This window comes from Anoplolepis gracilipes, chromosome 11 (assembly GCF_047496725.1).
Source record: "Anoplolepis gracilipes chromosome 11, ASM4749672v1, whole genome shotgun sequence".
NCBI lineage: Eukaryota > Metazoa > Arthropoda > Insecta > Hymenoptera > Formicidae > Anoplolepis > Anoplolepis gracilipes.
This window is the reverse complement of record NC_132980.1, coordinates 9,479,381-9,493,634: the sequence shown is the minus strand read 5'-3', so window position 1 is coordinate 9,493,634 and position 14,254 is coordinate 9,479,381. Positions and strand designations below refer to the sequence as shown.

The 14,254-nt window shown below is 35.9% G+C and overlaps 3 protein-coding genes across 4 annotated transcripts; 2 read left to right on the top strand and 1 right to left on the bottom strand.

Annotated features, from left to right (window-relative positions):
- Positions 1 to 10: 10 nt before the first annotated feature.
- Positions 11 to 2,041, top strand: LOC140670944 (zinc finger HIT domain-containing protein 2). The gene is made up of 6 exons (XM_072901858.1): positions 11 to 177; positions 348 to 549; positions 724 to 1,015; positions 1,091 to 1,357; positions 1,440 to 1,643; positions 1,709 to 2,041. Exons 2-6 carry the CDS (start codon positions 503 to 505, stop codon positions 2,024 to 2,026), a joined length of 1,128 nt encoding a protein of 375 aa, XP_072757959.1. The 5' UTR covers positions 11 to 177; positions 348 to 502; the 3' UTR covers positions 2,027 to 2,041.
- Positions 2,042 to 2,287: 246 nt separating this feature from the next.
- On the top strand, positions 2,288 to 13,065 carry Pi4kiiialpha (phosphatidylinositol 4-kinase III alpha). 2 transcript variants are annotated; one of them, XM_072902712.1, is made up of 23 exons: positions 2,288 to 2,609; positions 3,190 to 3,583; positions 3,844 to 4,352; positions 4,444 to 4,759; positions 5,032 to 5,094; positions 5,354 to 5,608; positions 5,707 to 5,899; positions 5,987 to 6,197; positions 6,289 to 6,543; positions 6,628 to 6,980; positions 7,253 to 7,673; positions 7,755 to 7,862; positions 7,943 to 8,149; positions 8,257 to 8,533; positions 8,623 to 9,115; positions 9,186 to 9,321; positions 9,628 to 9,960; positions 10,066 to 10,353; positions 10,541 to 10,768; positions 10,851 to 11,197; positions 11,285 to 11,561; positions 11,654 to 12,060; positions 12,151 to 13,065. In XM_072902712.1, the coding sequence occupies exons 1-23, from the start codon at positions 2,520 to 2,522 to the stop codon at positions 12,374 to 12,376; spliced, it is 6,387 nt and encodes a 2,128-aa protein (XP_072758813.1). In that variant the 5' UTR covers positions 2,288 to 2,519; the 3' UTR covers positions 12,377 to 13,065. The 2 variants fall into 2 exon arrangements, with proteins under 2 accessions (XP_072758813.1, XP_072758815.1); XM_072902714.1 differs by lacking the exon at positions 5,032 to 5,094.
- LOC140671429 (NADH dehydrogenase [ubiquinone] 1 alpha subcomplex subunit 7) lies at positions 13,055 to 14,245 on the bottom strand. Its single transcript, XM_072902720.1, has 3 exons — positions 14,051 to 14,245; positions 13,425 to 13,603; positions 13,055 to 13,238 (listed from the first exon to the last, which is right to left on the bottom strand). The coding sequence occupies exons 1-3, from the start codon at positions 14,117 to 14,119 to the stop codon at positions 13,178 to 13,180; spliced, it is 309 nt and encodes a 102-aa protein (XP_072758821.1). The 5' UTR covers positions 14,120 to 14,245; the 3' UTR covers positions 13,055 to 13,177.
- Positions 14,246 to 14,254: the final 9 nt, after the last annotated feature.

Below are 14,254 nucleotides of genomic sequence, written 5' to 3'. Positions count from 1 at the left end.
GGTACTTAAGATAACGCAGCATTCTTATCACGTATAGATATTTGCGTAGATTTCGTAGAGGTACATTGTATAAAAGTCGTAAATAGTCGTAAAGATATCATGACAAAGGAAAAAGAGAATAACACGGGAGATTATGCTAATGACTTTTACGCACGGAATACGATATGATGTTTTGACGTAAGATCTATATAATTGTTGAAGTCCAAAGTGCAAAAGGAAATTTATTATAAATTTAATATAATATAAATATTTAATATAATATAAATTTATCGTCTAATTTTTTTCTAAATTTCAAGTAATCTTTTGCATATATATATATTCGATAAAAGACGCAGAACATTTGACAGGGAAAGGTGCGACATCTTGCTGTGTGATAGGAAGATACTTGTAACTGCATAATGCATCGATAAAGTAGAGACTCTGTTAGATAAATTATCAAAACATCAAAACGTTGCTGTTTACTGTTTACTGCAGTAATAAAGTCCTAATAGAAATATTTAAAATGATGGAATCTCCTGGTCCAAGTTCAGCCGCTAATAACTGTGAATTGTAAGTGAAACACTTAGTTTATTAACCAATATTTAATTGCAATGTGTAACTTATAAAAAAAGTACTTGTAAAAATTGCAAAGTTGCAGTAAAATTAACTGTAGCTTTGCAAAGACTGGTTAAATTATAAATCTGACATTTTTTTGACTTTCATTATTAATTTTTTTAATATTAGATGTAACAAACGCATACGTTTGTATACCTGTCCACGATGTGGTATAGGCTATTGTGGAACTGAATGTTACAAATCAGACGCACATACAGATTGTTCTGAGAGTTTTTATAGACAGTGTGTTGAGGATGAATTAAAATCTCAGGAAAATGACCCAGCTGTTAGACAAAAGATGATAGAAATTCTGAAAAGAGTACATGAAGCAGATATAGAAGATGATATTTTAAAAGAGGATTTTGATGAGGACAGTATTGATGACGAAGACTTTCCATTGGATTCAGACGACGAACAAGAGGTAAGTGAAACTAATAATTTGAGTGATTTATTCCATAATTTAATAAATGTTTATTCTCAAACATGTATGTTTCAGCTTCTTGATTTAGGAAGCAGATTACAAAATGTTAATTTTGAAGATCCAAATGAACTTTGGTCAGCTTTGTCAGATGCAGAGAAGCAAGAATTTGAAGCATTGTTAAAAAATGGAGAAGCAGAAAAATTGCTGCCCAAGTGGATACCATGGTGGACTCATCGTGTTGAAAGAAAATTAGTTCAAGTCATTGAAGAGGATACTATGGATGCTTATAACAACTTAAAATATCCTAGTTTAATAGATATACCATTATTTAATGAATTGCAGGTAACAAATAAAATATATTATTAACAATGAGTTTGCCTACTTAGAATATTAAAATTAAATTAAAAGGATTACTTGTATTCAGAAAGCATCTCCCTGTGTATATTTCAATGTGATAAATGTGATATATGCTTATGCATATACTGCTCTCTATTATATTGGAGATTATCTAAATTGCGCCGAAGATGCCGCAAACGTCTTTCTAATTATATGTGCAAATTTGAGAAACAATGAAGTCTTTAAAGATGCAGACTCGGCGATTGAATCTGTCATAGGAAATGTCAAAAATGTAAGTAATTATGTGTATTATATTATTAGTTCATATAATAATAGTATGCAATTAATAATGCTTAGATTGATTGGTTGCCTCAAAATGAAGAATGTTTAATCGCACTAAGGGAAGCAGGTACTGCGATCTTGCAGGGGCCAGGTTCTGAAATGAAAACTCTCTATATATCTGCAGCAATCTCAGAACTTCATAGATTATTGACAGCAGCCAAGCAAGAAATTTCAATGGATAAAAGTGCAAAGAGCAATCAAGAATTTACAAAAAGATTTTCACATAGACATGATAGCGACATTAAGCTCTCGAAAAAGAATATACTTTTGTATTTAAAAAAATTAGAATATTATTTAGCATGGGTGAAAAAATATGGGACAGAACTTGTATAAATACAATTATGAAATATTGTTTTATTAATTATAACTATACTGTACTATATTTTATTGAAATAATAAAAAATAAAACAATTTTCCACTATATATTGTCCAATTATTTGGATAACTATTTTCATTTTGTTTTAGGATAAAAAATTAGAAAGAAGAAAGGAGATAGCAATTTTAAGATTTATTCACATGAAAACTCATAGCTATAGTAAAGTATATATAGTGTAAAATCAATCAATCATGAATTCAAAATAAAGAATATCACATTGTTGTGATCTGTATATTAAACACGTAATTCATTGGTCTTTCTATGCATATTCATTAATCAGCTACACAAATATATTAAACAGGTTTTTGTGTTTCTTATTGCAATTCAGGAACGTTTTCTAACAGACGACGTTATCGACGACAATTCTTACAAGAGTGGGATGTAACCTGAATTCTGAATTGTTCAACTGATACCTAAGGTAGTCAGTGCTAATGATCGGTCGGCTGCAAAATGATGGCGGACGAGAAGTTATTTTTCTCGAACGCCGTACAACAATTGGCGAGATGTTTAGCCGCTATCAAACCTACACCATGGGAAAAGGTAAGTTAAGTTTTTACAGATAGAATTCTCTGATTGAACATTAATTTCTTGATAATTTCACGAATAATATGATTTTACGTTTCCATCAACTTGACGTATCAGGGTTAACCGCAGGAAATGTCAGCTGATATCTTGACATCGTGTTATGACATAATCTGCAAGACACACTTGTAGGATTATTATAATTATTTGTGACACATGATAATTAACCGTTGCCTTGAGCGTTAAAAAATTACAGTTGCAACTTACATAATCTACTGTTAGCATCTGAAAGAAATCTTAGGAAACAATAACAATATGTTTTTATGAAATATTCAGAAAATTTATGCATTATAAAAAAATTATTAAAGCGTATAATAGATATGCAACTATTTTCAAACTATTATAATATAAATTATTGTAAAATTACAATTATTTATAATACTTTGATACACAATAATATTTCATAAGATTTTGTCCAAGAGAAGAATTTGGATCATATTTTTTTTTTATCATAACACAATTAAAAAATTTAAAAAAATTTGATTAGTGCAATTTTTATGAAGAAGGAAAGAAATTAATTTTTTATGTTAAATTTCAGGTAGCTAAATTGTACAAGTTATGTCCACAAGATTCCGCTCAGGGTGTATTCCGTTTGGATCAGAGGGGTCAGGATGCAACTATTGCGTTGGGAATTTATTTTTTGGAATCTGGACTGGAACACCGGGATCGAATTTTACCGTATCTTCTCAGACTATTGCGAGGTCTTCCAAAAGCAGTGTGGCGGGATGAAGTGAGATGTTCACTCGCCGAAAGAGTTCCGGTGGCGGAACGTTTCAGCTTCTGCCTGAACACATTATTGAGCGATGTGGCAGCTAGATGCGAGCCAGCACGAGAAGAAATTATTTCGACACAGGTCGAGATTCTTGCGGTTCTGACCAATCTGATACGTGGATACAAAGATCAGAATAGTAATCGGGGCTTGCAAGCAAAGGGTAAATATTAGCAACTAGAATAGTTGTTTTTGATATAAGTTGCAGTGCCGTTCAAAATGATGAGATACAATTGACAATTCTATCTATTTAAAATATTGAAAAATTGATAGTAAAAGAAATAATAAGTTAGGATTGTAAATCTATTTTTATTGTAATGTCACTGACACAGAATTCTTGTCTTAAATCACATGTGCTTCATATTATCTGATAAGAATTGAGGAGCTTCAATTATATTTTTAATGTCTTACATTTTGTTTCAGTATCATTATGCAAGTGTCTGGTGCCAGTATTGATTGGTCTAGCACGATCAATGGGTCGTTTTGCGTGCACGGATCCGCCGTTGCTTTGCCGCATATTTCCACGCCGAGAAACACCGTCGCCGGCAAGCAGCACCGAGAACCGCTTGATGTCTGATAAGAAACAGTACAACTTCTCAAACTTTAGACCAATTATCCCGCGATCTCTGAGCGGTAACTTTAATTCGTGTATCGATAACATAGCTCTACCGGGTTATGACGTTCACGATTATCAGTGCGGCAAAAGACCGTCATTGCAGTCCTTCCTGTCGGTGCCGTACGACCCGACAACGTATTTCTTCAGTCGTTACGGATCAAGCTTCAATCAATTCCCGCAGATGAGATGTAACGAGAGTCCCGAAAGAAGAGCCGGGATGCAATTCACCGTGGTACACTTGCAGAGTGTGTTAGCTCTGGCTAAAAAGTTACTTACAAAGGAGATCCTGACGTTTTTAGATGAAGAGGCGCAACAAGTGAGTTAATTTTATTTATTAAAGATTATTATTTTCTTTTATCTACGTGAGATTCTATTTATATATAATCGTAATTATAATATTATTTTAGGTTTACAGTTCTGGCCAAGTAAACATTTTTCCATATCGCACGTTCAGCGAGACGATGAATCTAGTGATGGTGGCTCTATTGCGCGAACTTCTGCAAAATCAACGTGATTTACCGGCTCCGTTCACGAGGGATGTGCAGGAATTCGTCAAAGGTTTGTTCCTTTCGGGCCAAACGGAGCTGCAATCGCGACAACATGATGCGAGCGAACGCGAGGATATTGATACAAATTTCCGTACCGTCAATCGGTTCAAAGTGAACGTGATGGCTAACTCCGCGTGCGTGGATCTGTTGGTCTGGGCGATCGGCGACGAGACAGGTGAGCATATATTTCACGTTGAACGATGATAAAATAGAGACTGCGCGTCGCGGAAGCATTTTCTGACTAAGATTAAATGGATTGCGCACTCATGTAAGAATAATAATCTATATATTGGAAGAGTTTCACGATTGTGCTTCCATATAACTGTAAGCGCATGGATAGTGTGATCGTGAGAAGATCAATGTCCGTATCGATCATGTATAACACGTAACTCATTATCAGTACAAATATAGGATTCTTCTTAAGATTCTTTCACGTTATTTTTCCAGTATCCGGCGAATATGATTTGTCCGCGCTGTTCGCAGATATCAGTTCAATGCTGATCGGCAAGGGTATATTGATTTACCCGTGTGTGTTATTTCCTTATTAACACACGTCCACTATTTTAGTGTAATTACTAACAAATACATACATCTCTGCTTAGTGGCATGATAATAATTCGTTGATAGCTCCTTACAGTGTTTTTTTCCGAATGCGTCTTGTATAAATGACTAATATTGATAACTTTGTAATAGGCAATGCAAAAGAAAGTTTTATTTAGATATTTATATATTTATACTGTAAATTATATATACATATTTTGTTTCTCAGGTGCAGATAGTTTGTGTGGACGACTTGTAGAAAAGATTAATTCCAATCATGGACCCAAGCTTGTGCTGGCGCACATGCCATTATTGATGGTTTGTCTCGAGGGATTGGGAAAATTGGCGCAAAAATTTCCCAACATAGCCAGCACATCGATATATTATTTACGAGACTTTCTCGTTGCACCATCGCCGATTCTTCTGAAGCTATATCGACAACATAGCGAATATTCTATGAAAGAACACCAATTTAAAGTGTTAGGTAAATTGTATTTCTCTTATCGCGCTCATATTATTTTTTTGTCAATGTGTTAATCATAAAATTATTTATAATAAATATATTCACATATTTTTGGGCAGTTCAAGGGAAGGAAATAAGCGACACGAAGCAGACGACGTCATCGGTGCATACGGCATTCGAGAAACTTCGTGATGCAGCAATCGGCAATCTCTGTATTGCCCTGGAAGCTGCGCACTCGGTGAATCCTGATTGCGTGCCGGCACTCGTGGCCAGTGTGTCAAACAGATTGTACACTGCGGATATAAGCGACGGGTATGGCTATTTAATGATATCGGAGTTTATAATTTTTCTAACAAGCATAAGTAAATAAAACTTCAATATCCACTTGGTTTTTTTTAGTGAAAATGACGAGAAATTGAAGAATGAAGTAGTCTCGAAGAACATTGTGATCATGTTGGGCCACGTGGCTGTGGCGCTAAAGGATACTCCAAAGACGATGCGCACCATCTTTCCGTTTTTCCAACAACTCTTCTGCCGTACTCCCAGCGATCTCGATTTTCTCATAGTGGATCAATTGGGTTGCATGATCATCGCCAAATGCGAACCAAAGGTCAGCAAATTTTAATGTTCTTAGAGCCACTTGTAACATTTGAACGAAAAACTTCGAATCATTATTATTATCGAGAATACTTGTTACACAGATTTACGAAGGGATAATGCAAATGTTCTCAATGTCACTGGGATCGAGTACGGCGACATACGCCGCAAACGATGATCGTAAGCAGTATTGTCACGTTTCTAAGGCGGTTACGAACGCGCTGGCGAATATAGCGGCCAACCTGCAAGGCGAGTCGGAGTTGGACGACTTGCTGTTACATCTTCTCGAACTTTTCGTGCAGTTGGGACTCGAGGGTAAACGCGCTAGCGACAAGATGCCGAATAGTATCATTGCGACGGTAAGATTACTTTAATATACTATAATTTTACAAAACAAAATATAGAAGGAAAATATTTAAGCACGATAAAAATGTGTAACGCAGAAAGCAGCTAGCAGCGCCGGAAATTTAGGAGTACTTATCCCCGTGATCGCGATATTAGTGCGGCGTCTACCACCGATTAGACATCCACAGAAACGACTTCTCAAATTGTTCAAGGACTTTTGGTTGTATTGCGTTATAATGGGTTTTGCTGCGGATCATCCATCAAGATTGTGGCCACCCGAATGGTACGAAGGTGTCAAGGAGATCGCAGTCAAGTCGCCCTATCTTATTTCCCAGACCAGTGCCCGTCTCGAAATGCGAGAACTACAGTACACATCGGCGGTACGCAATGATAGTGTCTCATTGAACGAGCTGCAGGAATTGCGAAGTCAAGTATTGAAAATAAGCACCCGGTATGATTTATTTTAAATTGTTATATATTTTTTATTTTCAATCTTTAAGCAATCTTTTGTAGTATAACGATTGTTTGAAGAATGTTGGAAGAAGAGATTGAATACGTTACATTTTCTTGCCTCAGTTATAGAACAATAAAATGCATTTTCTATTATTAAGAGAGATTAATATGTTTTATTTTTTTAGATATATATATCTTTTATTATTTAGAATTTATTATACACATTATTATCTTAATATCTGCTATAAAATTTTTTGTCTTTTCTTTCAGTACAAACGACATATCAGCATACGTGACTAAGCTGCAGTTTGCACAATGCACATATTTATTATCCGTTTATTGGTCAGAGACTTTGCGGGTGGCAAACAGTTCTGAACCAAGTTTACAACCGATCATGGAATATCTGTGTGATACTGATTTGCAAAAGGATAAAAGTGGCATGTGGCAATGTATATGTTGCGTGGCAGATTCCGTCTTCACGAAATTCAAGGATGTGATGCAGCGAAAACCGAAGGACGAGCAACGCGAGAAGGAACTCGAAAATCATGCACAATTCCTGCTGGTGCGTTTCAATCATGTGCACAAACAAATCAGGAGGGTAGCAGATAAATATCTCAGCGCATTAGTGGATGCTTTTCCACATCTATTATGGAATTGCAAAGTCCTTTGGAGTATGTTGGATATATTACAGGTACTTTTATCGCGCGTTTTATTATGTGCTCCATCTATTTGTTTGTTAAACTTGTTTTTAAATACAAATGTATTATTACAGATTTTATCATACTCATTACAACTTGATCCAAATGAAGAAACACCTAGTTTGAGAATACCCAGCACACCATATAGTATTGAACTTATGAATACTCTCGAAGCAAGAGAAGTATGATATTGTTATGAAATTCATCTTATATTATTTGTTACAGTAAAATAGATTTTATTATAATACATGAATTATTGCAGATTATCGTAAAAGATTTTACTGCAAGATGTAAAGGCATAGTGCAAGAGGCTATGAAGTGGGCACCGCAAGCTACCAGATCACATCTGCAAGAGTACATTAATCAGATACCATCTTCTGGCATGCGACATCATTCTGGTTTGTCGCTGGCTATTGATTCTGTCCTCGAATTCGTAGACACTGCAATTCCCACAGTAGTTCCAGCAAACGTATGTAATGATGTTTAAACGTATTATATACGCATTATATATAAATAATAACTCGCATTATATATAAATATTAATCTTATTAACTAATGGAGTAACGTATTTTATAGACAAATTCATTGGATAAGAGGCCACGCGGTCCAAAGGGTGCGAGTTCGTGGTTGCTATCGATGATGTCTACAAGATCTTGGCATGCTGGTGAGGTAGCGGGTATGCTCGCTCTCGCGCGCACCGAATCACCAACTGCAGAGATGACTTTAGAAAAATGCAGAGATAAAGTCGTCGATAGATTGATCGAGGCCGTTCGCCGCGCTTCTCAGGATCGCGATGATACTGCTCATCGCGGGGCTCTCTGGCGTGCTACTGCTCTCTTAATATCCATGCCCGGTAAACTTGGACACAGCGATAAACTTTATCATTTTAAACGGAACATTTCGTTGAATTTCACTTTGTAATTTCTCTATTCGCACTTTCAGGAATACATAGACGATTGCTACACGCAGTCGCGTGCTCACAGATAGAACTCTTCACGACCGCGGCTATGACAACGGCGGTCGAGTGTTGGCAATGGATCTTAACCGTACGACCGGATTTAAAATTACGTTTCTTACAAGAGATGCTGCTTGCGTGGCAGTACACTGTTGATAAAAGGATGGGCTTGTTCGCACCAAACGAAGAAGAGGTCAGTCCGCTCGCAGTCTACGAGGGTTGCAAGCTTGGGCCCAATCCGCCGCATGTGAAACCACATGATATCTGGGTGACCTTTATAGTAGAGCTGGTCGAGACGGCCAAGTACTGTTGTCAGGAAACGGTCGATATGATTGCTGTATTGTTGCATCGCTCGTTACCCATGACCGTCGGTGCGTCCGGCGAGGAACCCGGCATTAATCGACACGTTGCCGCGGTCGGCGTGCGTTTCAAGCTTCTCTCGTGTGGTCTGGTGCTGTTGCAAGGTGACGTTTTACCGAGGTAAATACAAAAAATGAATAATTTTTTACTAAACTGTGATAAAGAATAATTGATGGATCTATTCTCACAGGACTTTGAGCAAAAACGTTCTACGTGAACGCGTCTATGCTAATTGCTTAGATTATTTCTGTCGGGAACGCCAATTACCGACTCAAGAGCTTGATCAACTTAGCGAAGATATAGTTACATTAATACGTTTTTGGCAGGTAAGAGTTTGCAACAAATTACTTTATAAATTAAAAGGATGCCGAAATGTCTTTTTTTTACCGATCGCAACAATTATTTTTTTAATATAAATATAAAATTTTTGCAGTTTATACATACAAAATAAAAATCCAGATTAAAAATCACATGAAGAAATATTAGTAATCTTGAAATGAGCTTAGTAGAAGCCTAGTAGAAAATATTTCGGTGCATATTTTCTGCAAAATAAATCTAATACAAGCATCTCTTTTATAATTCCTCAATATCGCAATTTCTTCACGTTACTCTGTTTTGTTTGCTTTCTATAGGTGATGCATAGTGATAAAAAGTACTTGATGATGACGGGGGCCGATAACGAATTTGAAATAGTGACTTCTCAAACTTGTACAACTGCTGTAATTGTTCCAAGCGAGACAATCGGTTCATTAGCCGCCACGCTTGCTCCTACGCCGAACGACTTTTCAAAGTCATCCAGCAATGTGTGGATGAACACTATGCCGATGTCGACCAGTAGTAATACGTTGGGTAAGCGTAGCAATCGCAGCAAGCGAGTTGTAAACGCCAATGTTCTCGTGAAGGATTACATTAAGAAGAGAAACTTGATTCTCGAGCTGTTGGCGGTTGAAATCGAGATGTTACTGGTGAGAGCGCTCGATAAATCTTTAATATATATGTACTTTAATATATGTTACTATTTATCACTGATTGATGTGAAAATAATGACTTCGAGTGTTGAAATTTTGTAGGTTTGGCGTAATCCTAGTGGAAGACCGGAACTTGCACTGCAAGGAGAAGGGAGTATCGCGGATTGGCGCGCTAAAGGGATGAACGATCGTTGGCGCGAATATACACGGCTAGCATGGGAGATCAGTCCTGTCCTGGCAATATTCCTGCCAGTGCGATTAAAAAATCACGAAGTCATTATCAAAGAGATCTGTGGCTTAGTGCGCCTTAAACCTGTGCCAGTCATGCATATATCGGAAGCATTGCAGTATCTTGTCACGACGGACACGCTACTCAACGATGTACCTGAAGTAAGATATTTTTAATATTTTATGCGTAATAACTTTTAGCGGATTACTATTTTATAATTTGCAATATATCAGTATACAATTGATAATCTTAGAGCTGGATTTATGTATAATGTTACCGCATATTTATACACTATTATATTATTCCATTTATCTGCGTTTGCAATATAATTATCTGATTCCGTTTCAGTTAGTTTATATGTTAACGTGGGCAAGAGTGTCTCCGATTGAAGCACTGTCGTACTTCTCGCGACAATTTCCGCATCACCCCATCTCGGCACAGTATGCGGTGCAAGTGTTGGATAGTTATCCAGCTGATGCTGTGCTTTTCTATATACCTCAGCTAGTGCAAGCCGTCCGTCACGATGCAATGGGCTACGTGATCGAATTTATCAAGAAGATCGCTAAACGTTCGCAGGTAATAAGATTTGCAATTAAAATTAAGTTAAATAAAAAAAATTTGCTTGTAACATATCGCTTTGATTTATAACGCAATCTAGGTAGTGGCGCATCAGTTGATATGGAATATGTACACTAATATGTATATGGACGAAGATAAGCAAATGAGAGATCCAATACTGTATGACATATTAGATTCGTTGACAAAGAATATCCTGAACGTACTGTCTGGCCCGGCAAAACAATTTTACGATAGGGAGTTTGACTTTTTCGGGAAAATTACCAATATCTCGGGCGAAATCCGACCATATCCCAAAGGGCCAGAACGCAAAGCCGCATGCCTAGAAGCCTTAATGAGAGTGAAGGTACAACCCGGGTGTTATCTACCGTCTAATCCCGAAGCGATGGTTATCGATATAGATTATCAAAGTGGTACTCCTATGCAGAGGTACGATTTAAAAAACTGATTACGAGACAATGATTTACATAAAATGATTTTATTGTAAAGTATTACATAATTATCTTGCAATTACAGCGCTGCTAAGGCGCCATTCTTAGCACGCTTCAAAGTACAGAGATACGGTATCAATGAGCTCGAGAACATTGCGCTAGCAGTCTCAACTAACGGGAAAGTCGAAACCAAGAAAGAACCGGAAGAGCAGACGTGGCAAGCCGCTATTTTCAAGGTTGGCGACGATGTCAGACAAGACATGCTGGCTCTGCAAGTGATCAGCATCTTTAAGAACATATTCCAGAAGGTCGGATTAAATCTCTTCCTGTTTCCTTATAGAGTGGTGGCCACAGCTCCCGGGGTGAGATAAATATTAATTTTTTTTTTTGTGATTAGTATAATGTTCCACAAATATCTCTCATTTTTATAATTATGCTCCTTTGATGTTATCAGTGCGGCGTGATAGAATGCGTGCCGTATGCAACATCGAGGGATCAACTCGGACGTACAACAGACAGCGATATGTATCAATACTTCATCACACAACACGGAGACGAGACGACCAAAGAATTTCAAAATGTTCGTCGTAACTTTGTCAAGTCGATGGCGGCATACAGCGTGATAACTTATCTCCTGCAGATAAAGGACCGTCACAATGGCAATATCATGATAGATACTCAAGGTCACATCATACACATCGATTTCGGCTTCATGTTTGAGAGCTCACCTGGCGGTAACCTGGGCTTCGAACCTGACATCAAGCTCACCGATGAGATGGTGCTCGTGATGGGTGGCAAAATGGAGGCTGCGCCATTCCGTTGGTTCATGGAATTGTGTGTGCAAGCTTTCCTTGCAGTCAGGTAAGCAGAAAAATACATTTAGTTGTAGTAAAAAATACAAATATATGTAATGCTTAAATGTACTCTACTTAAATGTTTTCCATCTTGTAGGCCCTACCAGGAAGCCATAATCTCTCTCGTCTCCCTTATGCTTGACACAGGATTACCTTGCTTCCGTGGACAAACTATCAAGCTTCTACGTAGCAGATTTGTGCCGACTGCTACTGATAGAGACGCAGCAATCTTCATGATTAATGTAATACGTAACAGCTACCTCAACTTCCGTACGAAAACTTATGATATGATACAATATTATCAGAATCAAATCCCCTATTAAACTGTTGCTAGAGAGAAGTTATCTCTCTTCTCCCTGTTCCTGTTTCTCCTTGTAACTCCTGTATTCCTGTAATCGTTGGTTGGTGAGCATTTTGCGCTCGCTACGTGACTGTTATCTCTGGTTAGAATCCAAGAATTTAACATACCATGTTAGATATTGTTAGATATTGTTAGATATTGCAGTGTGATAGCTAATTCTGCGAGACTGTACAAATTTATATCGATGTCAATATTATTTTTAGTCCCGCATGTATTTTATGAAACGCATATTTCACTATGTATATGTATGTAATAATGTATTATATTTATCTACAAAATATTGTGCCGATACATACATAATGTGTGTGTGTGTGTGTATGTATATATATATATATATTACATGCACATACATATGTCTGTTTTTCACAGCATATCTGTGTATATGAGAACATTCCTGTTTATTATTAATGTTAATGATTAAAAATTAAATTAATCCTAAATTATATAAAATATATTTTAGCTTATGCATTTCAAGCCTCAATTATGACAGTATTATAATTATATAAATCTGACTTCAACATATTTTGTGCAAAATACTTTAAAGAATATGTGTATGTGTATCTTTATTTCAATTTATTTTCTTCTAATGTCTTTGTATTTTATTTGTAACTTTTTGGAGGAATATAAAATGAACAGTCAATTAAACAATAAGCTTAATTTATTTTCTATGTACAATAATTTATATCAGAGCAAAGCTATCATTGAATAATATATTACATAAATGTAATTTGCAATGTAACATCTTCTAGATCACTTTATGAAATTAAGAATCCCAATTGTAAGTTTTCCCTGGACTAATATATTTCAGTTCAGGAGATTTATTCCTAAAAGTTTTAAAAAATATATGTAAGTAAAAGAGAGAATTTCTTTCCTATTTATAAATTATTCTTTTATAATTAGTCTGCTAAATATTTATGTGATTAGGTACCCAAAGGCATACATATGTTTTAAAAATACATATATTAATTTTGATTCTTTTAGATAAAATTAAATTAGCAAATTATACTTACTCTGCAGCAATCTGTTTTGATCCGCTAATCAATAGTGGTGGTTCAACTTCTCGTCTTGCATCTCGAGTGTAATAATAAATCTGAGAAGTCTTATGATACGGACCTCCTGGTACCTGTGGTGGAGGTTGAGTACGTGCAACTTGTTCATCAGCATATCTAATCGCTAGCACGACTTTCCTCTGCAATACAAACCAACAATTTCAGAAATTAAAAGACCTATTCCATCTAAAATTAATTAATAATTTATACAATTTTTACTTGTATATTTATCACAAGAAATATCTTGCGGGAATGTAATTTGAAATTCTAAAATTTCTAAAATTATACATCAAAAAGATACGATGTAAGTATATTGAAAATAAGGAAAAATAATTTAAATACATTATATATTTCCTAAAGATAATTGTTGTTCAATTTCTCCAAATTGAATCCAACATCTTTGATGGAGATTGATACATAACCTTATAATAAAATATTGTAATTAATTATTCCTTTTGAGATAGATAATTCATTTTGTCCGAGAAATCCTTTTAATATTAATAAATCAAATAATAATTCAATTTAATAAATAAACATATTAAACAAACAGAAAAGATTACATAATTGAAGTAAATATCATTACTTACACCACGGCCTATTTCTCGAATCAATCGTATCAATGGTGTAACAGTCCGGTGTTCAACTGGACCTGGCATGCTTTTCCAGTTAATTAACCGACTTATTAACAAACAATTAAGCTTAACACGATATTTACTGTAATAAACTGTGCGTAGCTAACCATAAATTATAAGAATTGACAAACACTTGCGCGTATCGATATAACACGTCAT